This window comes from Phlebotomus argentipes, unplaced genomic scaffold (assembly GCF_947086385.1).
Source record: "Phlebotomus argentipes unplaced genomic scaffold, Phlebotomus argentipes genome assembly contig_17, whole genome shotgun sequence".
Lineage (NCBI taxonomy): Eukaryota > Metazoa > Arthropoda > Insecta > Diptera > Psychodidae > Phlebotomus > Phlebotomus argentipes.
In genome coordinates this window covers 618,744-642,968 of record NW_026776166.1, presented here as the reverse complement: position 1 = coordinate 642,968, position 24,225 = coordinate 618,744, and the positions used below count along the sequence as shown (strand labels likewise).

General features: G+C 39.8%; 1 protein-coding gene across 3 annotated transcripts; it reads left to right on the top strand.

Annotated features, from left to right (window-relative positions):
• Positions 1-507: 507 nt before the first annotated feature.
• On the top strand, positions 508-22,242 carry LOC132256740 (la-related protein Larp4B). 3 transcript variants are annotated; one of them, XM_059753265.1, is made up of 11 exons: positions 508-612; positions 1,368-2,087; positions 7,952-8,345; positions 11,809-12,058; positions 12,170-12,310; positions 12,378-12,593; positions 12,829-13,620; positions 13,688-14,420; positions 14,632-14,676; positions 14,740-15,561; positions 15,782-22,242. In XM_059753265.1, exons 2-11 carry the CDS (start codon positions 2,069-2,071, stop codon positions 15,958-15,960), a joined length of 3,591 nt encoding a protein of 1,196 aa, XP_059609248.1. In that variant the 5' UTR covers positions 508-612; positions 1,368-2,068; the 3' UTR covers positions 15,961-22,242. The 3 variants fall into 3 exon arrangements, with proteins under 3 accessions (XP_059609248.1, XP_059609246.1, XP_059609247.1); XM_059753263.1 differs by having other exon boundaries at positions 14,632-15,561; XM_059753264.1 differs by having other exon boundaries at positions 606-712; positions 14,632-15,561.
• Positions 22,243-24,225: the final 1,983 nt, after the last annotated feature.

Sequence of the window (24,225 nt, the reverse complement as noted above, 5' to 3'; positions counted from 1 at the left end):
ACAGCGATAAGCATTCACGCCATGTTGGATCAATAAAGTCTCTCATCTCGCTCTCTCCCGCACATTAGGCCCACCCCAGCCACCTCTCTTATGCACTTGGGCGTCAGGGCTGGGCAAAGCTCACCCACCCTCAATTTCTGATGCAATTCAGGGTGCAAATTGGGAAATGCCAGTCAGTGTTTATCACTCTCCCTTTGCAGGTCACCCCTCAATATATTGGATACGAGGGCGTCAGTCAGGAAGGTCACGCGGATTACGACAAAATCAACCCCAACTTGGCGCCACCCTACGATGGATATGTCTACGCCCTGCCCGAGTGCCCGCCAATGGACCCATCAGCGCCCCAGAATTTCGAATCCGCTGGTGAGTAGCCCAGAAGCAGTCGTTGAGTGTGCTATCAATTCAAAACTTCCCACCCAAACGGCAATGTCGCCCAAATCCGCGCGCCGCCATTGCCGCAGATGGCGCCACGCGCGAGTGAGGAGAACATCGAAAAAACCCGATGTCGGCCATGTTTTGGGTGGATTTGGTGCCAATTGATGTAGTCGGCCATTTTTGAAATTCAGTGAGTCAAATTGAAATTTGTGTTAAGTTTTTAGGCGATTATCATCGGTAAGCGCAATAGAATTAGCAGCTGAAAGCTATGGAAAAACATTCGTGAACATGTGCGCAATCGAGTGACAATCGAATTGGACGCAATAGTGATTGAGAAGTGTGTTTAATTGAACGTGGAAAAAAAGTCTGCACTCATCCAGCAAAATTTCTTGCTCGCGGACACACACACCGAGCACACCATAATTTCTGCCTTTTTCCGCCCCCCATGAGGGCGCGTTGGGGCGACGTGGGGGCCCCTGAGGGCGGCCGTTGGTGAGACGGTGGGCGCTGCTGGGGGGCTGTCGAGGAAATCCGGGAAATCGACCTCTGGAGGTGGGCTTTTTCGAGAAAGAGGCGACACATTTGACGAGAGCGTGCGAGAGAGAGGGACATTTTTGTTCATGTTATATGACTTGCCACTCCGCTTAGAGACATTTTGACTTTGCGGAGAATCTCTTGGCACATCGTGGCGGGTTTGGGGCGCCCCGGAGGGTGCGTGTGACAGCGGCTTTTGGGCGGCGGGAGGGTGGGAGAGAGGGGACTGACACATGAGATCCTTCGCCCCTCCCCAGCGGGCCAACCGACTGACCACACAGTCAGTACTCCACATTGCAGCAATTAGCACACACGAGACCGATGTGTGGCGACTCACCACGAAGACCACGTTCAGCGACAGAGGGGGCGCCCATGTCGAAATTTGGCATGCTGCGCGTGTGTGTGTGTGCCGAGCGAGTTGTACATGGATTTTTCTTGATTTTTTTCCAAAAAAACAGAGCATTTGAGTGCCGCACGACGTTGTGAGGACCTTCCTGTGACGTGATTGTGACGAAGGGATCTTTTAGCCGACTGACAGGGACGAGAAGAAGTGACGTGAGTGCGTGTGTGTGTGTGCAAAGGAACCATTGGAAGTCTCTTTGGATTAAGCCAGTGTGAAACAGTGGAAAATCAGGGCAATAAACCGAGTGACAGTTGAACTGGAGTGCGCGCGAGGCATTTGTTTTGAGCGGTGAGAAAAAGCGATTCATTTCTGGACACTTGTGATACCCCGAATATGATTGTGGGATTACCTTAGCAATAAGTGCACAAGGTATAAAGTGTGGAGAGATGCCAATGCAGTGGCAGAGACAAAAGCAAGAGGGAAATATATCAAATTTTGTAAGATATTGCGCGCTGAAAAGTGGTACAATTAGGAAGGTGTGAAGAATTTTTTTTTATTATTTGTTTCCTGTTACAAGAGAAGTGAGAAGAGTGAGAAAAACTGTAGAAAAATTGTACACATGTAACGCAGCGCCACTCCTTTTGGGTTCTCTTCTTCTTTTCTCAACTCAACGTGAAATACAATCAACATTGGTTCCATCACACACACCAGGAGAAGGAGAGAGAGAGAGAGCGAGAGAGCGAGAGGGAGAACGACAGAGATCAACATTACAAAATTATTATTTTATTTTAATTTTGTTTCGTTCTTTTGCGGGGCATGAATTCAACTGCTGCTGGTATGTCAATATTCTTCTTCTTTCGACACTCTCTAGTCTTATGTACAGTACACAAATATATATATATGGTTCTTTCTTTTATCATTTCATTATATTCCTCTCTAAATTGCCAATTAACCATAATGGTTTATTATTATGAATTTGTATAAAAATCATTCACTCTCATGTGCACATAAGAGAGAGAAAGAGAGAGAATTGAATTGTATTAATTTGTGCCATTGCATTTCAATTGCAATACTTTGATGATCTCTCAATGCGGACTTGTGTGACAGGGAAAAGAAAATTTATACGTAGACCAACAATGACATTTCCATTCTCCTTTTCCCTACATCGATGCGCCCTCATGGTGATAATACAAATTTTCTGCTATTCTCACACCACTTGGCACAATACATCTCACCATCTCACTCCCTCTCGTGGCGTCCAATGAGCATTTTACTGCCACTTTGACCGTTTCGTCTAATTCGCGATATTTAGTCATTAAAAATAGATGAGTTCGTTCGACATACGGTACATTTTTTGCACCAGTAAATACTTTTGCTTGCTACTGCTCTGCCACCATGGGTGTATTTTCATCTTTTTCACACATCAACGGCCACTGTTGGCCGCACATGTGCGAGCGAGAGGGCGAATGGCACAGGCCTTTCAGTCTCCTCTCGATACAGAATGCAAGAGAGCAAAGAGCGAGAGAGAGAGAGAGAGATAGAGGTTAAAAATGTATTTAGACAAATACAGATGAGAAGCGCACTCAAGTGATATTAAATAATATGAAATATAATTCCCTTTTTCCACATTTCATTCGAATTAATGACTAGAGAAGTCTTCTCATTGGAAAATACACACTCGAGGAGAGTCTCAGAATATGTAGTTAAGCTGCTAAGTCGATGGATTTGCTGCAGGAGAATTCCTGTGGTTGGATTGCGCTGAAATAAGTTTTGTGATAAGGGAAAAATGCCAAATTTCCTGTTGTAGAGTGAATATCTAATATTCATTTGTTTCCATCTATTTTTGGATCAAGGGGAGAAAGCACATGAATTCACAAGTTATACTGTAGATTCTTAATAATTTATCCACACAGTTCTTTGACTCCTTATGCAATATTCATATAAATATTGGGATATTCTCATTGAGTTCTTCGCTTGTGATTCTCAAACTTTTTGAAAGAGAGAATGGAGAAAATTCAAGAAGACGTTTGTAAAGCATAATTCGCAACAAACTTTATGAAATTATGAAATCAGAATAAGGAAAAACAGAAAAATTTCAAGATTAAAAAAAATCAAATAAAAAGCATCAATCTGAAGAAAAAAAAACTATTGAAAAAAACACCTTTGAATCAGATTTTGTGTGATAAAAATAAATCTTTGGAAGAAGCCTAAATTTTTATTAACGCCAGTGATTTACGAAAGTTTTCCTAATCAGGATTAGTAAAAGCATTTGTCCATTAGACCTAAGTTATTAATTAGTTCTGAATGACTAGACTTTGGTATTTCAAACCTTAAGTTTGGTTCAATTCCTGAAAATAGATTTCAGAATATCTTTGCTAGACTATAAAAGTAGCTCTAAATCTGCTGCATTTCTCCATTTAAGCTCTTCATGATGTTTCAATCAAATGGAATTGAATGCAGTTTTGTCAGTTTCACGACCTCAGGCAATCGCAAAAGACACACTAAGCTTGACTTTAGGACATCTAATATTACATGCGGTCAGACAGACTGTCCCTGAGGAAGGTGATAAACAGTCGTAAAACGTCTTTTAGGTAAATGAGAGAAACTTTGGTGTCGCAGTGGAGAAATTTCGTAAGAAGACGCCTGAAAAATGTGTCGAGCACGTGGCTTTTTGGCTTGGCGCTATTGATTGCTGACGTTTCCGTAGAATTATCTTATTTTCGGCCTGACTTTTCTTTGCACTTCCGCAGCGGAAGAGAGAGAGAGACATTTTCTGCGGTAGATCGAGAGGCATTTAGAGACTGAAGAAAAGAATATGTAGGAAAGTTAGTATTAGAAGATATTAATGAAAGATTAGAAGAAGTAGGTTTTATTGTGCTTGACCAATTGAAGTGTGTGCGTGTTTTATTGTGATATTTTCCTAGTCGCGGGGAACACACTAGCACGAATCTCTCTCGCATTCTTCTCCACCTTTTTTCGTTCTCCGCTCATCGTCTTCTTAAATACACTATCGTCCATTTATATTAACGTAAAAATACACATTTGTGTGCTGCCTTTCTTGCTGTCTTGTTCTCTTTTATCCACAATTAGTTGCACGGGTCTTTTTTTTTATATGAAAATGTATAAAAATTTTATGTGATATGAAGAAGAGGAAGGAGAAAATAGAAGGGAAAATCAATTGAGGCTTTTCCTTGGTTTTTTTTTTTGGCTTCGAAACTTGATGTTTGTGTGCGCGCGCGGGGAAGGAAAGGGAGTTAATTTTTTATTTCACCTCTGAAATTGGGTAATAACGACGAGTCGAGCTTATTCAGTCTTTGCAACAGTTTAATTAGTATTTCTCCCAAAAGACTCTGAACTGTGTGAAGTGGTGTATTAAAGCGCGCTTGGGTCAGAATTACCATGCAAGATGATGACCTTTCTGTGATGGTTTTTTTCTCTCCCTCCTGTTCGTGTGTGCATTTTTCTGGTGAGAAGTGTGATGGAGGAGAAGTAAAAAATATTGGTCAATCGGTTAATGTTGGACGCGCGAGAGATGTGGCAATTTGAGATTGAAGAGTTGGAAAGAGAGAATGGAAAAAGAGAAGCAAATGAGGCGCGAGTTGAAGAGATGAATGGATGAAAATCGATTTTATAATCAATTCTGTGCTATTGGATGATCTTTTTTTTTCTTCTTCTTCTTTTGAACACGTTTCTCTCTCTCTCTCTCTCTCTCTGTCTCTTCACATGTGTTTTGGGGCCGTTTTTGCCTAATCTGAACTGAAAATTTGTACTTTCCCTGTGCTAGTCAGTTCGCACTGATCACTTGAGGAGTGTGATTCATACAAAATTTAATTGAATATTTTGCACATATAACATCAGTAAATTATATTAGCTGAGGCTGTGGCTATTACATAAAAGTGAGCAACAGAGATAGACAGACAGAGAGAGGAGAATTGTGATGTGAGGAGAAGAAGAAAAAAAAGAAGTAATGTGGTGTATGAAAAGAAGTGAAGGAGGAGAAGAGAGAGAGAAAAAAATTAATCACGAAAGTGTATTTTAAAATTAGATAAATAAAAAGTCAACGAATGTAATCTTGCTGTATGGGTTTGGCGTACATTTGTGGTTTTATTGTGTGTGTGTGGAAAATGCTCTCTAAAAGAGTGATGAAACGGATTTTGATTAAGACACATACACAGTGGCATAGAAGCTCAAATAAAACTCACCGGCTATAAAGTAATGAAACTCTTTTCTCTCCTTCTCTATATATAAAATTAATTGTGGGTGGCATTTTCGAGACAGTGTTTCGCAGATAAAGAGACTTGAGGAATTGCTGAGATGAGGAGATAGTGCAAAGGAGCGAGAGCGAGAGAGAGAGAGGTATTTAAGGAATTCTAAAGTGCGGCAATGCCAGGATTGAAGCGACCACTGAAGAGTGTACGGAGAGTGGAGGTTCTTTTGTGGGAAAACAGAGCGCTATGCAATCGTGTGACCGAGAAAAGTATGTGACATACAGAGGGGAAAAGAAGTATTGGAGAATTAGCGAAAGTCCTTATCAATGAAATTCCATATTGATTCACTGGCCTTTTTCTCTCAACTTGGTGCGTGCTTAATAACAATGTGGAGTGCTTTGAGAAGGAGAAGAAGAAAATGACGAAGTGTGGTTGATAAAAGGGAATTTTCTATTGCAAAAATTCCTCTCATTCAATATTTCCAATCATTTTTACAATATATAATAATAATTCTGTCGCTCCCACTTGAGATTTGTGTGTGCAATTGTTGGAGTTTCTGTATTCGTACATTTTATGATTCATCTGCTATGTGCGCGCCTTTGACTAGTGAATTGACATTTCTCCTTGTATGACTTGTTGAAGAGGAATTGCTTAAAAAATTGCGACTGCAGACAAAATGGATGGAAGATGCCTGAAGTTTTCTCGTGTGACGTGACCGAATTATTTGTTCACACTGAGACAGTTTGTGCAATGAAATGATGCAATTTCCTATCAAGTGATGCATTAATTGCAATAAATGGTGTACCTTTTCCATAATAAAATCACTCATTTGTTGTATTACAAATGCATAAATTGAAAAATCTCTTTGGTAATCCACACAAATCCGCATCAGTTTTTTTTTCTTTTCCGTATTGCAAGTTGGAGTGAATAGAAATCTTGGTAACTGAAAAACCTGAATTTACAATAATAATAATAATAGTTTCATTCAGATCTTCTCGTTTTCTCCAGTGATTTAAGTAGTAAAACAGGAATTTGTACACTAAGCAAGGCTTAATTGAGAATCTGTGTCTATATGCCTTACGAAAACCATTCTGGAGAGTAATCCGGTTGATCGGAATATCTTACAGAGTCCTAACATGTCACTATACTTAGCCTTCGTAACTGAAAATGCAATTGAATTGATATGAATGAGAATTCATCCTAATCACTTTCTGTTTTTTTCCATTACAATTGCGTTGAAAGACAAACCGCAAATGACATGTGAGGAAACATGTCTCTTATGATGTTGATAAGAGTAAAATACAGGAACTTATTAGAGGCATTTTTAAGCTATGGCCAAAAAAAAGTGTGGACAAAATGGGAGAAAAGCAGCGCAATTTCGTTCAATTTCTTTAAGCACACACCATCGTCTCCTCGTTCCGCTCTAGTGAGATAACCTTTGTGTGGTGTGTTTGTCACTAAAAATTGTTCATTTTTGATACTTTTGTCGAAAATGTTTGTAAGAAAAAGTATTATTGTGAGTGGAAGACACAATGTGAAGGAGGAACAAAGAGAGTGTTGTTATCAGTTGTGGAATTCGCAATCGCATTGATGGAAAATCATATTATTAAATCAGTCTTGTTGATTTGCTGCTGATTTGCTAAAAAGATACGCTCATGTAATTGAAAATGTTGAGATAAATAAGGAATATATATATATAATATTTTCTACAGACACACATTTCCGGTAGAAGAATGAGAGAGTAGAATTCGCTTATGTATGCTATTTTGTGTGAATGAAAATGTAAGATTCGTGATTGCAAATGACTTTAAGTGGCAATTAATGCGGAGAGACCTCAGAAGTTTACTAATTGAGATTTTATACAACTCTCATTTAATAATTTTCCATAGTTTCGCACTGTGCATCTGGTGATGTTGCACAGTTGGCTCTATTGGGGCTCGTCAATTGGACTCTTGGAGTGGGAAAAATTGGTGAGACGACGGAGTCCAAGGAATGGAGGAATAATTTGAAGAATGCGTGCGTCTATTTTTGTCTTGGGTGAACTTTGGGGTGTTTGGACTGGTGATAAGGAGTGCCTCTGGTGTGTCCTCCTGTCGCTGGGCACTTTCGAATGATGTATTGTGGGTCAGTTTGGGAAAATGCTGTGAGTCAATGGTTGAGGAATGTCTTTCTGCTTGTGTTGTGCTGTGTTGTGTTGCCCCCCTTCTGGACACAATCGCACGCAGAGTGTGGAGAATGCGTGATAAAATAATTACATGATGTCATAATAGGCAAATGTGTGGCAAATACAATTGCCATTAAAATGTCCATCTGAAGCAAACATGCGAGAGTGACACTCTCTCTCTGTGTTGTTATCTCTTGGCGTGGAGGAGATTGCTGATTATATTTTTAAGTCAAATCCCATTATCAAACAATATATACATATATGTGGGTTTCCAAGAAGTGACTATCGACTGACTCAAGTGTTGTGTTGCATTTGCTCTGTTCGCAGGATTCGGTTATATGAATGGAGCGACGGGAAAGATGTCCACTGGCGCAGTGTTTTCCAGTATGCCTGAGTCAACGGCTGCCACAGCCATGATGGTGAGCGGCGGCATGGATCAGCCCCCGCCGGCGCCCATCGTCACGCCGGTGTCCGTGATGCCGGCCGCCGTCTCGGCTCCCGACTATGCCAACATGAATGGTGTCGTGCCCATTGCCACATTGACTGAACAGCCCGCCGCCGCCGCCACAGACTACTACTACGCCGTGGACGGCGCCGCGGCGAGCTACTCGAGCGCCGCCAATACAACGAGCGCCACGGCCACAACGAGCGACGGCGGCACGATGCCGCTGGAACAACTGAAGCAGATGCTCTCGTCGCAGCTGGACTACTATTTCTCGAGGTAAGTCACGCGCACGGAACAATGATTCGTCCCTTTTTTCACCCTCATTCTCTGCTGATTTTCTGCCTCGTGGCCAAAAGGCAGCATCCATCGCTGCCTCAAGTCTTCTTCGGCATTTTGGACAAAACTCTGGGGCATTCAGCAATTTATCGCCTTTTGTATCAATTCTGGAGAAAGGAAGCCTTCGTTTCATGCTGCAATTCCAAATCTCTGGCTGCATTAGAGATGATGATTGCAAAAAGAGCATTTTCAGCACTAATAGCGATGTGCTCTTGGAATTTATAGAATCTTAGGGCCAAAATACATTGAAGAAATGAATTTTCTCCTTGCTATTTCGAAACGATTACAAATTGAATGAATTATTAGTAGTTTTCAATGAATGGATTTCCTTGGTTGGGCGGGGCTTACGAGGGGGAGTGGCTTAGAAAACGTTTGTTTTATCAATTTATTTAGAATTATCTTTTCTTAAAACATATTCTGTCTCAACGAAAGCGAGAAACAAGAAGATTTGTATGAAAAATTGCCTACAAATTCCCTCTAAAGGGGCTAATAAATCATTGCTGATTTACAATATTTCAAGGCTCTGAAGTCAAGCAAGCGACAGTTTTCAATCTCGCATGATCAAACAATACTTATCACCGCCTTATCGCATACTTTTTCCATTCAAGTTTCTTCCAAGTTGGAATTTTTCTCAACGAGCGCAGTCAGATAAATTAGGCTGAAGTGATTATTTTGGCCTTTTTCTTTTTCGACTGTTGAGCTAGTTAAAGTGGATTTGGTGCAATTTCAGGTGTTGTGCATTTATCCATTTGAAATGATATGAAATTGTGAATGTTCAGAGTGAGAGAAGAGCAAGCATAAATATCATCTCGGGAGATTATGGTTGATGTGTTAACCCAGAAAATGGCATGAAATTCATGCTAGAGTCGAATTTTAATTGAATCATTAGTTTATTGCTGAGATGATGAAATGGTTTTTCACACACTTGATGTTGTCAAATATGAGAAATGGGTGGAAAAACAGGCACATTTGATGAATATTGATCAATATAATATGACGCTGCTGAATAATTCTTGTGGTGTTCGTTATTCTCGTGCTGTAGAAAAGTTGTTTGTTCTTTCGTTAAATTATAGAGTGAAATATAAGTGCAGGAAGTGGCAAAATTCTCCTTTGGATAGGTGCACGTTGTCCTTTTTCTCTCTTTCAACGTCTATTGGATTTTGTATCCTATAAAATATTCTCTTGAGTGCATGCAAATTTTGTCCTCTTTTCATGTTGGAATTCAAAGCATTATTTTTATAACTTTCTTCACATAATAAGATTAGGTGTGTCTCTCTGTCTGGCACTCTTCTGCCTTTGACAATGTGGTGAAATGACGGTGATGTCCAATAATTTGGGCCTTGTGAATGCACACACCGCCGCGTGATGCAATTTAGGAGAGGAAAAGATGGAAAAGAAAAGGTTTGTCTCTGTAAAAGGGTGAAAATTTTGAGTTTTTCTCAGCAAATTGTGAGTCTTTTTGGTCATTTTCTTGATCATTTGAGGCCACACCAGCAGAGTGTGTAATTGTAATCCGTGCAGTGTAGAAATTTTACTGGCATTCGGCCAGAAAGAGAATATCATTGTATTCCACACTGAAAAGAGGCATCACATCGTGTGTTTTGTCGCAAATGAACAGGGCTATGGTGACAATGTGCAAAGATTGTTGGTGCTCAATCAGGCGGAGTGAGTTGCAAATTTCACGAGAGTCGCTGTGAATTAATTAACTTGATAATTGTGGTCCTTTTGATGGGTAGAAGACAACAAAGGACATTTCTGTGGAAATGACCACACGAGGAGTGAAATGTGAGAAAGAGAGTGAGAGTTTTGATGATGAAAGGCACAATGAAAGGTCAAATGATGAAAATTGCCAAATTCAAGGAGAACTTTTAATACATTTTGCACTGAAACGCATTTGGTATTTATTTGTGAATGGATTAATGATTCAAATAATTCCAAATGCAAAATCAATAGTATTGCAAACCTTGAAAATATTCCATCTCAACACTAATTCTAATTGTGTTGGAAGTGTGCAAAAAGAAAAAAAAAGTATGCGGTGGATATAATTTATTTAAAAATAGACATCGAGTGAATAAGTTGGGAATGTATTATGAAAAAAAAAACAGAAAAAAACTTTTGTAATTGAGGAGGTTTTTCTGATAAAATCCCATTAGAAATACATTTACAGCATTCCTTCTTCCTCTTTTGTGAATTTATAATGCAACATCAACCACATAATTTTCATCAATCACTCTTCGCCAGTGTGTGAAAAATTTCCCAATTTCTTGAGGTTGTTTTGGTGAATTTGTCATCTTATTTTGAGTTTGGTGGAATTTTCCACACTATCACTGATGATCTTTTTCTTTTCACTTCTACACTTCCATCATTTCCTGCTGCAGGCGACAAATATTCCCACTGTTCGTTTGCTTTTATCTCTCTCTTTCTCTGGCGCTGAAAAATGTGTTTGAATTGCCCAAGTGTGTTTTTCACTTCAATTGGTTTACTGGGGATTCCCAATATTCATAATAATAATAATATAATTTTTCTCCTTGAACATATTTATGAGGTTATTTTCAAGCACACAAGTGGAAAAAGTTGTAAATGATTTTTCCTGCATTTTTCTTTTCGCATGATAATTTTGGGTGTTTAAAAATTCATTACAAATTATTTCTCAATGTAATATCAGACTTGTGGAAATTTTGGTGTTGTTTGTTCTGTTTTTGGTGGTTGTTGATAAGCGAAAACCCAACTAGATTATGTCCCACAAGTTGCGCCTGTCAGATTCTTCCTATTCTTGGTTATTTATTTCAGTTATTTCACTGCTTATTTCTCCATGTGCGGAATAATGAGCTGAAGACTTGGGTTTATCGCATTTTTTCACTCCTGAAAGTCACTGAAAGTGGGAGAAATAGGGGAAAGCGGACCTCTATTGATGTGAATTTGTTAGAAGGTTAAATAAGAATTAACAAAAAAGCAATTTAGAAGCTGAAGATTTCAATTTTTATAGGTTTTGGTTGGTGTTTTGGGGGTGGTTTTTTTGTTGGTGGTGTGGGTTCCAAGAAAATACTCAGAAGGAAAATCTTAAAATTCAAGACGCAAAAATTAATTCAAACAAACTCTAATCTTACTTTCTGAAGTCATGATTTTGTCTTTCTTATATTTATATTTCTCTTTTTCTCCAATACATTTGTATTAAAATCTTTATTATCTTCTCTATAATGAAAACAAGATTGAATTGCAAAATTGATACAAAATAACTTTGGTCTAAAATAAAATAACTTTATTTTCCCGAAGCCTTTCCCTTTTGTTGCAATGCGAGTCGCGATGCGGAGGAATGAAGGAGGAGATTAGAAGTAGAACGACTGGAATGAGGTGTTGTTACTAATTGTCTCGTGTGTGTGTTTTTTTTCTTCTCTTTTTGCAGAGAAAACCTTGCAAATGACACGTATCTAATCACACAGATGGATAATGATCAGTACGTTCCAATATGGACGGTGGCGAATTTCAATCAGGTGAAAAAGCTGACAAAAGACATCAAATTGATCACAGAAGTGCTGAGAGAGTCACCAAATGTTCAAGTGGACGATGAAGGTTTGAAAGTGCGTCCAAATCACAAGCGATGCATTGTTATTTTGAGGGAAATTTCCGATCATACACCTGTTGAAGATGTCAAGGTAAGAGACGCTTTTCTTATCAATATTCTCTAAGTTGTGATAAAGGCCTGCGAGATTGTCTTGCCAACACTAATAATGATATCTATTTCTTTCTCTCTTTGTGCGCTGCAGAATTTGTTCAACGGCGAAAATTGCCCTAAATTCATCTCGTGCGAATTTGCTCACAATAATTCCTGGTACATTACATTTGAGTCGGATGAGGATGCACAGCAAGCCTATAAGTATTTAAGGGAGGAAGTCAAGGAATTTCAGGTAAGGCGTGATTGAGATTGATAATGATTGCTGATGGTGAAAATGTGTGCGCTTGTGTTTCTTGCAGGGTAAACCAATAATGGCCCGGATTAAGGCCAAACCAATGTCACACAGAATGCCCATGACTCCTGTGCAGATGCCGATCAAGAATGGGTATCGGACTACACCGCCGCCGGGCGTTTACGATCCGGCGACAGCTTACACAACACAACAGCGATTTGTCTACTCAAATGGTGCTTCAATTCCTCAAGGGACAGTTCCATACACTGGTCAAGTTATGTTTGTGAGTATCAGAGAGAAATTTTTAGATTAGACATTCACTTTTTGGGCAGGAGAAGAAGAATTTGCCTGATCATCGTTTCTGACATTTTTTTTTTTCTTGAAATGCGCTGATGAAGTAAACAACACACTTTGTGCGCAAGTGTGAAGAGATCTTAATCGTGTTGATATTTGGTAGAAGAAGCTCGAGTTTTCGCTGAGATTGACTCTCGCGTGTGTGCTTTTGTTGTCTTTTGCAGCCATTCCAGCAACAGTTTTTTTCGGGCATAATGCAACCATGGCCTCACGGACCGCCGCCGCCGGGCCAGAACTTCGTCAACTATGAGCTGGGCAATGTGTTCTCGGCCAACGGCCTGACGCCGCAGGTGTCCTTCGCCACGACGACCAAGAGCCAGACGCCGCGCTACACCAGCCACCGCAGCAATGTGCGCAACAAGCGCTCCTCCAACAGCGACCACAGGTCGCAGGAGCAGCAGCAACACCAAGTGCCCAACCACCGGAACAGCTCCGCGAGTCACCAGATGTACCATCCCCTCGTGGGCGCCGCCGCCGCCGCGCAGCCGGTGGCCGCCCTGTCGCTGCCCAGCAAGGCGGCGCAGCCCGTGGCGGCCGTGAAAGTGCAATCCAGCGCCGGCGGGGAGATGTACCACCAGCCGGCCAAGTCCGGCACGGCCACCTACCTCAAGTCCGTCGTCACGAGTGTGGGCGACGAGAGAACGCTCATGTCTTCGCCAAATGTGCCACATCCGATCGCTGCCGTTGCCGTGAGCGCTGGCCAGCACCACTATCAGCACCACCACAGTGCCCAGCATCACCAGCCGAGTCACTATCACCAGGCGCACCACCACCAGGTGGCGCAGCCGCACCACATCCAGGTGGCCGCGGCGCACGTGGCGCCGCGCGAGGAGGGCGAGCCCATCGCGTTGGCGACCTACAAGGCGGCCGCCGTGAGCGCCGGCGGCGCGACGGGCATCCCGATTGTGTCCACTCTGCTGCCGCCGCTGCCCCAACATCACCACCATCACCAGCAGGTGAGAAGAGCGTTGAGCACCGTTCCCAGAGACTCCCAGACTGACGCGTTCTTCTGTCCCTTTGTAGGTGGCGTCGCAGCAGCAGTCGCTGCACGATATCGCTGGCGATGAGGCCCTCGGGCAGCAACACAAGGGCGTCCTGTCGGGCAGCAAGGAGCACTGGCCGCAGCGCTATCGTCGAAGGCGGAAGGACGAAGACGGTGGTTCCGTCGGTGGCGCCTATCGGAGTGGCGGTGGTGTGAGTTCCGGCTCGTCGAATGGAGGGGGATCCGCGGGCGGACAGCACAAGCAGTCGCCAGCCAGTCCCAATCCGTCGGCGTCACTCGTGCTGCGCGACTCGGGCGCCATTGCTGGCGCTTCCGGCCAGAGTGCCGGCAGTGTCTCGGCTGCACAGCAATCGCAGCGGACTCAGGCGCAATTCGACCTGGAAGCGTCCGCCTTTCCGCCTCTGCCTGGCTCGGACGCCGGTGGTCTCACGTCTGCGCACTTCTCGCACCAGCAGCATCACCAGTCGCACTTGCCGAGTCAGGGAGGCGCGGCGGCGTCGCGCGCAGCCGATCGTGGACTCGCTGCGGCTCAGAGTGCCACAACTGGGCAGAGTGTCCTGGCGAGTGGCGGCAGCGAGCCGGGCGGGGACGTGGCGCCGGCGGGGAACGCCTGGGGCGATCGCTTGGCGGATGTGGTGAAGGGAACTGCAAAGGCCAAAGTCAAGGTGGATGCCAGCAAAGACATGAGCACCAGCACAAGATCCAGTTCCGCCTCTCCGCCGCCATCACAACACAATCCGTCTCCCAATCAAGGTCAGTGTGGCGTCGAGACGCGCATATTAGAAGAGATGTCAAGCTGTGATTAGCAATTCCCTAAGTTTAGCAGAACTTAAGCTCATTCCTGATGATTAATGAGGATGATTTTGATACTTCAGTTCATCAAGAAGATTTTTTCTTAAGGTGCATGTGAAGTTGCATGTTAGCACTGAGAAGTCTAACAGAGCGTCTTGCGTCTCTTCCGCAGGTGTTGCATCAACGACAGTGGCGAACATAGTGACGACGACTTCAGGTAGCCAAAGTAATACTAATAATGTTAATAATATTTCTACAAATAACCATGAGCTTAGTGTAGAGCTGCAAGTGTCAGCGACAAATGCCACAGAAGCACAGAGTTGCAAGGGTGCGAATGTGGATGTGGCTGACGGTGGCGCGGTGGGTGGGGGTTGCAACAAGTCAGTGTCAACATCAACACCTCAGCACAGCGTGACGACGATAACGATGACGACGACGACGACGACAAATGAGAATAATCCTGTGATAAAAACGTGCACTGCTGATAAATCAACAAAGACTGACGAGTCTCTGCTCAATGGCGTGGAGACTTGTGCAACAACTCAACAAATTGACAATATCGGTGGCAGCAGTGAGACTCCTGTGACCAATCAGCAATCATCGTGCGCCGCTGCTCCACAATGTGCCACGCCGACCACCGCGAACGCCTCCACCATGACGTCGGCGAGCAAGCAACACACTAAGTCAACGTCAGCAGTGCCAAGCACGTCCGCGGTCGCTGGCTCGCTGCTGAGCAGCGGCTTCCCGCGCGTCTCCGCCACGGCCGCCTCGCCACCGCCCGCGTCCGCCCAGGCGGGCTTCAGCTTTGGCGCCGATCCGGTGCGCCTGAGCTATGCGCAGGTGGCGCAGCACAACAGGGAGCAGCGCCACCAGAAGCAGGACAGCCGCGACTCCGCCAGCGGCGACGCGGTGGGGCTGCAGGACAAGGAGAACAGGGAGGTGACCAAGGAGAACAGTGCCACCAACATGAACAGCCTGGGCGCAACGGGAGGCGGCGCGAGCGGCGGCGGCGGCCCGAAGACGAGCGCGAAGATTCAGTCACCGTCTAATGCAAAGATCTCCACGTTGCAACCATTTGCCGCTGGCGAGGCGAAAGACAGAAGTGAGTGTTGTGCTTTGCATGAGAGTTTGCAGGATTAGTGAATTTTACTCTTTGCCAAGAGATGGGAAACTTCAATTTTTTTTGGTCTTCAAATGCAATAAAATTCTGAATAATGTGGAGTTTACTAAAAGTGGGCGTGGCATTCACATGGGCGTGGCTTGCAAGAGTTCAATCACCATTTTTGCATGTTCTGATTCGATATTCCTTTTGCTTTCGTCAGGCGAAAATGTGCGCGAACAACGGAGAAAGGATCAACGAAGCGGCGGCTCCGGAGCGGCTGGCGTTCATCGGCGCGAGAGCGACTCCGGCGGCGCCGGGCGAAGCCGCCAGCGTCCGCATCAGATGAAGGACTACTTCCAGGCCGCCGCCGCGACGGCGAGTCCGCGCAGCCCCAAGTGATGACCGATGCTGTGCGCGACCCGCGACTTGAGGTGATGAAGAGTGCGCGCGCAAGAAAATTGTACAGGTTTGGATCTTGCTGAGGAATGAGAAGGACACGAGAGAGAGAGAGAGAAAGAGAGAGAAGGCGTAGTGTTAAGGGGAAAATTAATTTGTTGTATTGTATGTTAACTAAATGAAAAAAAACCTATTAATGTGTGTGTATAGAACATGATAAAGAAAAAGAACAAAAAAATTATGCGTGCGTCTGTCGTCTCTTCGTCATATTTAGAGAAAGAGAAAGAGAAAGAGGAGAGAAAGAGAGAAAGAAGGAATGTGTAATGAAGTAATATATTTATTAGATTTAACAAATTAGGATGAAAAGAAAGAGAGAAATTCATATATTCTTACGTGATTTCCCCTTTTGAATAAATTCGTTCAAAGGTAAAATAAAAGAAAAAGAACTATTTAGAGACAATTTTCAGAGTTGAGGATATTTTCTAAAACAAAAGAAAACCATATTTAATGCGTTTTTCTTATTTAGTTCTGAATGTTGAATATGCGCGTGACTCATTTTGAGATGTGAATATAGGAACAAAATTGCGATTTAATACTTTTTTCACTCGTATGCAAGCGATAATAATTTAATTTTAATTGAAGGAAAAAATATTAACTGAAATTTTCGGCTTGGGTGAGTGTTTGAGATGTGAAATCTTACAGGAATTTTTACAAAATTTCATCCACAACCACTGGATGTTCTTCTTCTTAGCAGAAGTAAAAAAAAAAGGAAAGATTGGCACTGAAGTATTTATTTAATGGAAATTGTAAATATGATTGAAGTCTTCATTTTTTTTTGCGTAATTCTTGAACCTATTGAAATTCTTTTTCCACGGTTACCGTTTTGTGTTTTGCTAGCCAAACGCAAAAAAAACTATGTTTTATCATATTTTCTTTTATTAGAATATTGACTTGGTTTTTTTTTTTTAATGAAAATCTGGGTAAATTTTAGAAACGATCAATTTTCTTCTCTTCAATTTTGGGTTCATTTTACAAACAACAAGAAAAAGAAATAGGAAAAAAGAGTGATTTTTGGACGAATGCAAAAATTTCTAAAATGCAATCAATCGTTTTTGCAATTGAATTTATTTCAAATTGAAATTACTTTTTTTAGGAGAAGAAGTTTAGAAAGAAAGAAAAAACACTGAGACTTGTATAAGGATGCAAAGGAAAATTTATACGTATTTGAAGGAAAAAAACCATTGATTGAGTGAAGAAAAGAGAGAGAGAAAGAAAGAGAAGGAAAATTACTTTATGTGTAAATAATTATTAAGGAGAGCAAAACAAGTAATAATACTATAAATGTAATATATAATCTACTGAAATATCTCTACAAATGAAGAAAAAAAAATGATACATTGAACAAAATTTAAGGAAATAAAAAAAACTATTATAGGAATTAATAACAAAATGAGAGGAAGATTATGATTGGAGATGATAAGAGAGAACTACAAAATATACATCTGATAAAAATAATGTATAAAATCATGTTATATATTATATATAAAAAAAAGAAGAAATCATATTTATAAAAGAATATTAATTGTAATGTTATTATCAATTTTTATTATTTTCGTTTTTATTATTTTTATTTTAGTAAAAAAAAAATATCGCTAAGTGTTTTCTTTTTTTCATATTTTTTTTTGACATTATAATAATATCGAACGTAATACAACTCATTTTTAATAATTCAAACATTTCTTATTATACATGAAGGAAGAAAAAAAAATACGTGAATGATGATAAAAATACGTTGTAATAATTTTTGTGCTATCGAAAGTCAATATTTTATTGTAATAGCGCTATAAATATTTAAGAGGAGGTGAATTAATATAATAGTGAAGAGAGACTAAGAAGAAGAAAAAAGAAGAGAACAACAGAAAATACACAAGGGAAATAATGATTTTGTGAAATTTGAACAACAATTGCTATACATCCAAAATATGATGAGTAGTTTAAAAAAAAAAGAAGAAGAAATCGATTAGAAAGACAAGAAAACACACAGAAATACACACAATATAAGAAATATTTCTTGAACTGCAGCATCAAGAGCAGTGTTGAAATGATTTTCCTTTAAAAAGAATGCTATTGAAAAATTTTCTTTTTCTATTTTCTATTAAATATTATTGTAATTATTAAAGAATAAAAAAAAAACAACCTAAGAACGTTAGTGAGAAGTGCTGATGAGAGAGAGAGAGAATATTGCGAATGATTGGCGAGCATTAAATACAAGTTGAAGAGGGAGAGAAAAAAAAATGTATTTAAGAAATCCTTAGAAATGTGAAATAATGAAGAGTAATTGATATATATAACTTTATTAATTTGTAGAATTTTTTTCAAAGAGCATGAAACAGTTAAGAGCAACTAAAGCGAGATTTGCAGCAGCAAAATAAAAAAAGTGCCTAACTCTCACATACATAAAAACCTGAGTTTCTTACAAGACGATGGAAGAAACTTTTTTCCTTTCCCAATTCTGTTGGTGGACATCTTTTGACACACACACACACATAAGCAAAAAGGACAAAAAAAAAGAACTTGCTTTTGTTGACAACATTTCATCAAGGAAGGAATTCTAGAATATTCTCACACTGCCATTTTTCAAAAAATTGACTGTTTGAAGATTTTGAAGAAATAAAAGGACTTCTCTTTACTTTTCAACCTTCCTTCTGTAGTTTATTCTATAAAACTTAAAGACAAACACTTTTTTTTTGTTGAATTTTTCCCAATATTGCGAAGGAAAACAAAGAAAAAAGCACTCTGAAGTGAATGAAAGAGACCCGTTTGGATTTTATGTGTGCAGAGAACTGTGATAAAAACTAAGAAAAAAGAATAAACAAAATGAATTATTTAAAATGAGAGATGGGGGGAAAAAAGCGGTGTAAGAAGAAATATAAGAAAAGTTATTTTCAAAAAATTGAGAATCAAAAAGAGAAATGATGCGAGATGGGAATAGGAAGAAAAGTTGAGATGATTTCGGGGGAGGGGGAGATTTTGACGAATTTACTGTGGCAGAATTGAATAAATGGAAGTTTTTTCTTTCTCATTTTTCTATTTGTTTGAAACATTGGAAGCAAAAATCGTGATGAAAATATCTCGTAAAATTCTCTTTTCTTTTATGATTTGACGGCTTTTTTCCCGGCTAAAGTGGAGAAAAGATGTGAAATTCGCGATCAGAATTCTTTGGATTAATTTCACAAATATTAACTGATTTTTTATGATGTTTTCGGTGTAAATTTGAATGTAAATGACTCAAAAACTCAAATCTCCCATTTATTCTTCACTTTCTGCCGGATTTTTGAATGTGTGGAAAGAAAATGGAGAGAAATGGCTTTTTTCGAGGAAGTGTTGGTGGGACCAAGAAAAACACAGAAATAAATGATTAGAGGAATTTTTTTGAAGTTTACTTTCAAATAGAAGAAACGGAAAAAACGTCCCTGAAATAGCGAAAAAATTGGATCTTTGCTGGGTGTAATTTTATGTTTTGATTGAAGGCGTTTCTTTGGTGACTTTCTTTTTTTTTTGAGGAAATTGAGGAGGAAAGAGAAAAGTTGAAAGAACGCAACAGAGAAAATTTCCCTAATTTTAATTTTCATTTCTTTTTATTTGAGACTGATAAAATATAGTTGATAAAAGCCGTGAGGAAATCAATATAAACTAATTCTATGTGTAAATGCAAGAAATTTAACCATAAATCAATCTTATATTAAAGAAGAAGAAAAGAAAAAAATAGATATAACAATGAAAGTGAAATGAGAGTAAAAAGAAAAATAGTAAACGAAGAAATATTTGTAATTTATGGCACTCGATGATGATTTTTTTTTCTTCTATTTTAGTTAAAAAATAAGGGAAAAGTAATACTTTCGAAAGCCCCTTTTCTTTCGTCGGAATGGTGAATAAAATGATTTATTGAAAGTGAGAGAGAGAGAGAAAGAGAGGAAAACACTCTTATACATATATATATATATATTGTATTTCATGTTAATAAGAGAGAAGGATGATCAAAGTAATATTTAATCATTAGGATTCGTGATAAAACATCTAAAATACTAAAATTCTTTTATAATAATTGTATTTTTGAGATGGTGTGAAGAAGAAAGAAAACTGACGATGAACAACAGTTAAATCCTTGTTTGCACATTTTTTTTTCATTTCAATCAATAAGAGGATATCAAAGAGGATAATTGAGGGCGAAGGACAACGATTTATCATGTTTCAAAGACACGTCATAAAAATATATCCTGTTGGATTGTTTTGCCTGGGAGGAAAATTGCGGGAAGGGAATTTTTTTTTCTTATTCTTTCGAGAGAGAGACAACAAAAAAAAACATTTACAAAAAATATGCCAAATAATGAAATGAAAACATATTCACAACTTCCACAAAGTTAAAAAAAAAAGAAAATAGCATGCATGAATTTGAAGGTATGAAAAAATGATGTAGGAATTTGTATGATAGAGTTGTAATTAATGAAAATTAATCCACAGAAAATAGAGAGAAAAAAAATCACGAGACAAATACAATTTCTTAACCACTATTCTTTAGGAAAAACAATGACTAAAAACGGTGTGAAGCAGAAAAGGACGTTAATGGAATCATTTTTAACCTGTTTGTATTAGAAATGCAAAGTCACAAATCAACTCTTAAGAATTTAGTCAAAGAAGCATCCAAAAATAAAGAAAAAAAACACAAACACTTTTGTGGGGAAGAAAACTGGGAAGACAGAGAGAGAGAGAGAGAGATGAATGAATACTTAAAATAATACAGTACTGATCAACTATAGAAAATCAACTGCAAAAGTTGCAGACAGAGAATTTTATTTATGCATTTTAGGAGCAAGAAAAGAGATGCTCAGAAATGAGTCTTTTTTTTCACAATGCTTGGCAAAAGGGCGAGAATTTGAGGAGAGAAAGAAAGAAAAAAAAGTGACGATTGAAGAAATCACGTGAAATGTAAGTGTAAAAGCGATTAAACCACAAAAGAAGATACACAAAATAAATGATACTGAAGAGGAATATATGAATATATATAAATAAAGAATCTATATGTAAATAATATACATAAAACAAATATTTATATGCAAAATGAGGACATGAGAGATGAATAGATTGACTTAGTTTGGGAGTCTAAAGAAAGCGCTGGGTTTCGAACTTTACAATGAGAGAGAGAGAAGAAGAAGGCAAAGAGAAGAGCACGGAAGTGAGATGAAGAAAAGCTGAGAACAAGTGAAGGAGAGCGGAAAATCGTATATACCAATTTTGGCGGGAATTGTGTTTGATGGCAAATCGAAGAAAAAAAAAAGGACACAAGAATGACTATTTATTTGTACATAGGCTTTATTATTTAACGACAGAGAAAAACGATTTACAAGTGCATTTCAACGTTTTTTTTTTCATTTCGTCAAATTCGGAACAAGAGAAAAACCTTTTTGGAGAGCAAAATTTTATCCGTCACACGACAAATTTCTTCCAACAACACACACAACAACAAAAAGTAAGAACAAGAAAGAACCTATCAAAGAGGAGTTGAACAAAAGAAGGAAAGAAATCTTTATAAACAACCTATAAATAGTAAATGATGAGAAGATGGTATAAATGAAGAGTATATATAAATATATAATTTCGTAAAGTGCTTTTACATAATATTTTTAATATGAAAATGAAATTATAAAGAAAAAAAACCCGAGAGGAGAGAAGACTGCACGGAGAGAGGAGGAGTGTGGGCCGGAAAAGAGAGAGAGGCGAACGTGCAGAGAAAACTCGTCACCTGAGCATAAGAAAGACGTCACTAGAATTACTCGATGCGCTGTAAAATGTATACAAGAAAAAAGAAAAGGGCGGACGAGCGAAGATGTGAAAAAAGCTACCTTCGATGACTAAGGAAAAAAAAGTGCAGCAAAGTATGCTAAAAAAAACACACACGGAGAATAATAATATTTATTATTAAATAAAAAAAAAACAAGTAAATTATAGAGTGAAAAAGGAGAATGTTGAAGCAGAAAAAAGCGGTAAATTATTTAGTGGAAGACGAAAAAGACGGAGGCAGAGGAAAAAAATACTATATATGAATTATTATATCGTATGGAAGGAAAGGAACAAGTGTAATTTTAAGGGATCTTCAGTGTCTCAATATTTGCGAAGACGAAGCCGCGATGAAGAGTGCGAAGGGAGAGAAAAGTTAGGTCCTAAGATACTTAGGTTGTTTTTTTCTGTTGAATTTGGTTGGAAATAAAAATCTGAAAACGAGAAAAATGCCGTCTTTTGCCCAACCGAAGAAGCACACACCTGAGATGAGAAGGAAAAGAAGACGTCCCCCAGAAGATGAGTCACTTTCTTGACCGGCAACTTTGAATCGCGCTTATCGTGGAGTTTCTTGTGATTCTCTTTTTTGCCTTCTTTGAACGTCTTTTTTGTGTGCGTTGAGCGCGCGCTTTTGCACGATGCAAGGGTGAAACAGCCGTGAAACTTCTCAACACTGAGAGGAAATATTGATATTGTTCGTTGAGCTTCTGTGAATTTTAAAGAATTTCAACCATCTACAAACGAATGGGAAAGAACTAGAGTAAATTCTGTAATACAATTAATAAATTGGGAATTATTGCTTGAAAAATTGAACGATGGTTTTTTAATTAAACTATCTTATCACTCTTGTGTTTATTATTCTGGGTGTTTTTCTTCCATTCTGGGCGTGGCAATCAAGTGGGCGGAGCTTCTGATACTTCTCCCCTCAAATGCTTCAAATACGCACAAAAACACTCCGGCTTAGTGCGTATTTCATGCCCCAAAATATTTGCTTCTCATCTTCAATTGTATTTCACTAATGTGAAGACATCTCGAGAATATTTTCCTCCGGAGGAAAATCTCGAGGAGTCATCGATTTCCAAGAAAAAGGTCAGAGGGTATGAGAATTTCGCAATAAGCGAAGAAATGCGTCGTCTGTTTTGCCGATGGAAATTCCGGGAAACCATCAATGTGTTCTCCCATCCCCAAAGAATCTCCCCAAGCGAGAGTGTTTCGTTCATTCACGAGTGCCAGAATTTTGGCGCGCATGAATTCTCTCCGCACTTCCATAAATGGGCAGAATGGGCAGAATTTAGATGAGGAGCGGAGACTCGGCTAATGCCAGAGGTCGTGACATTGGCGAGATGAATTGAATGGAACAGGTGATTTGTCACGATGCACGCACGTTGCGCGTAATGAGGATTGATGGAAGACAATGGGATTGCATTTTGGCCAAATTCGCAAGCAATTCGGAGTCTCTGGAGAGACTTTTGGGGGACTTTGCGGCAAGGGTGCCGAGCTTATCCATTAATCTTCCGCGTTGCAGCCCTTCTCCCATTTGTTTCTCTACATTTTTTCCTCTGTTTGCCGCCGTGTGTTTGCCGGAGAGAAGAGCAAAGCGAGGGGAAGCAGCCGAGTGTAAAATTTATGCGTGAGAATGTTGGTGGAGAAAAAAGTGTTCTGAGTCCAAAATGCAGGATGGCATTCAGGATGATCGCGTTGGTGGGAAGCCAGACAGCTCTGGAGGCTCCGTCTCGAGTCCGCAACTGCTGTTTACATAACATTCGCTTGACAGTGTAGCTTGAGGTAACTCTGACCATCTCTTTCCGGCCATGCGAGTTTCGAGCACATGGAATACTTGAGATGCTTTATCGATGACAATGCACGCGACGTCACGACTCAAGAGGCAGAATATTTAGAGATTAGGCAGGGAATCGACTCGGCGAGATGCTCAAAACTGTAAAATTGCGCTATGTTTAATTGAACAGAATTTCTTGCTAATTAGTCACTGATTTTTCTTGCCTCTTCACCGGTAATTTCTAGCGGGAAAATCCTTCGCAATAGGTGTATGTTTTGCTAACAGAATTTTATTGAACAATTCTTTCGATTCCTCCTGTCATGTCTGTCATAATTCCAATATGGCGGCGTTTCTAGTGGCGTCACAGGCTAAAACTGTGTAGCGCCTGATAAAGATGGTCATATTGCATTATTTGGCGCAAAGATGATTAAAATATGTTGATAAACCATCAGAAATCCATCTCAACTAATCAACTTGCAATAAATCCTTGAAATTGTAACAATATATAATTCCCATCCTCAGCGTAACTCCTTCAGTATTTCATAACTTCGGGAAGAAAACGAACAGCACTTGAGCCGCTCAGACACACACACATGAGTAAAGTGTGTGATCAAACAAAGAACTTAAGCTCGAACCTGCCTTTTTTCTGCCTTCAG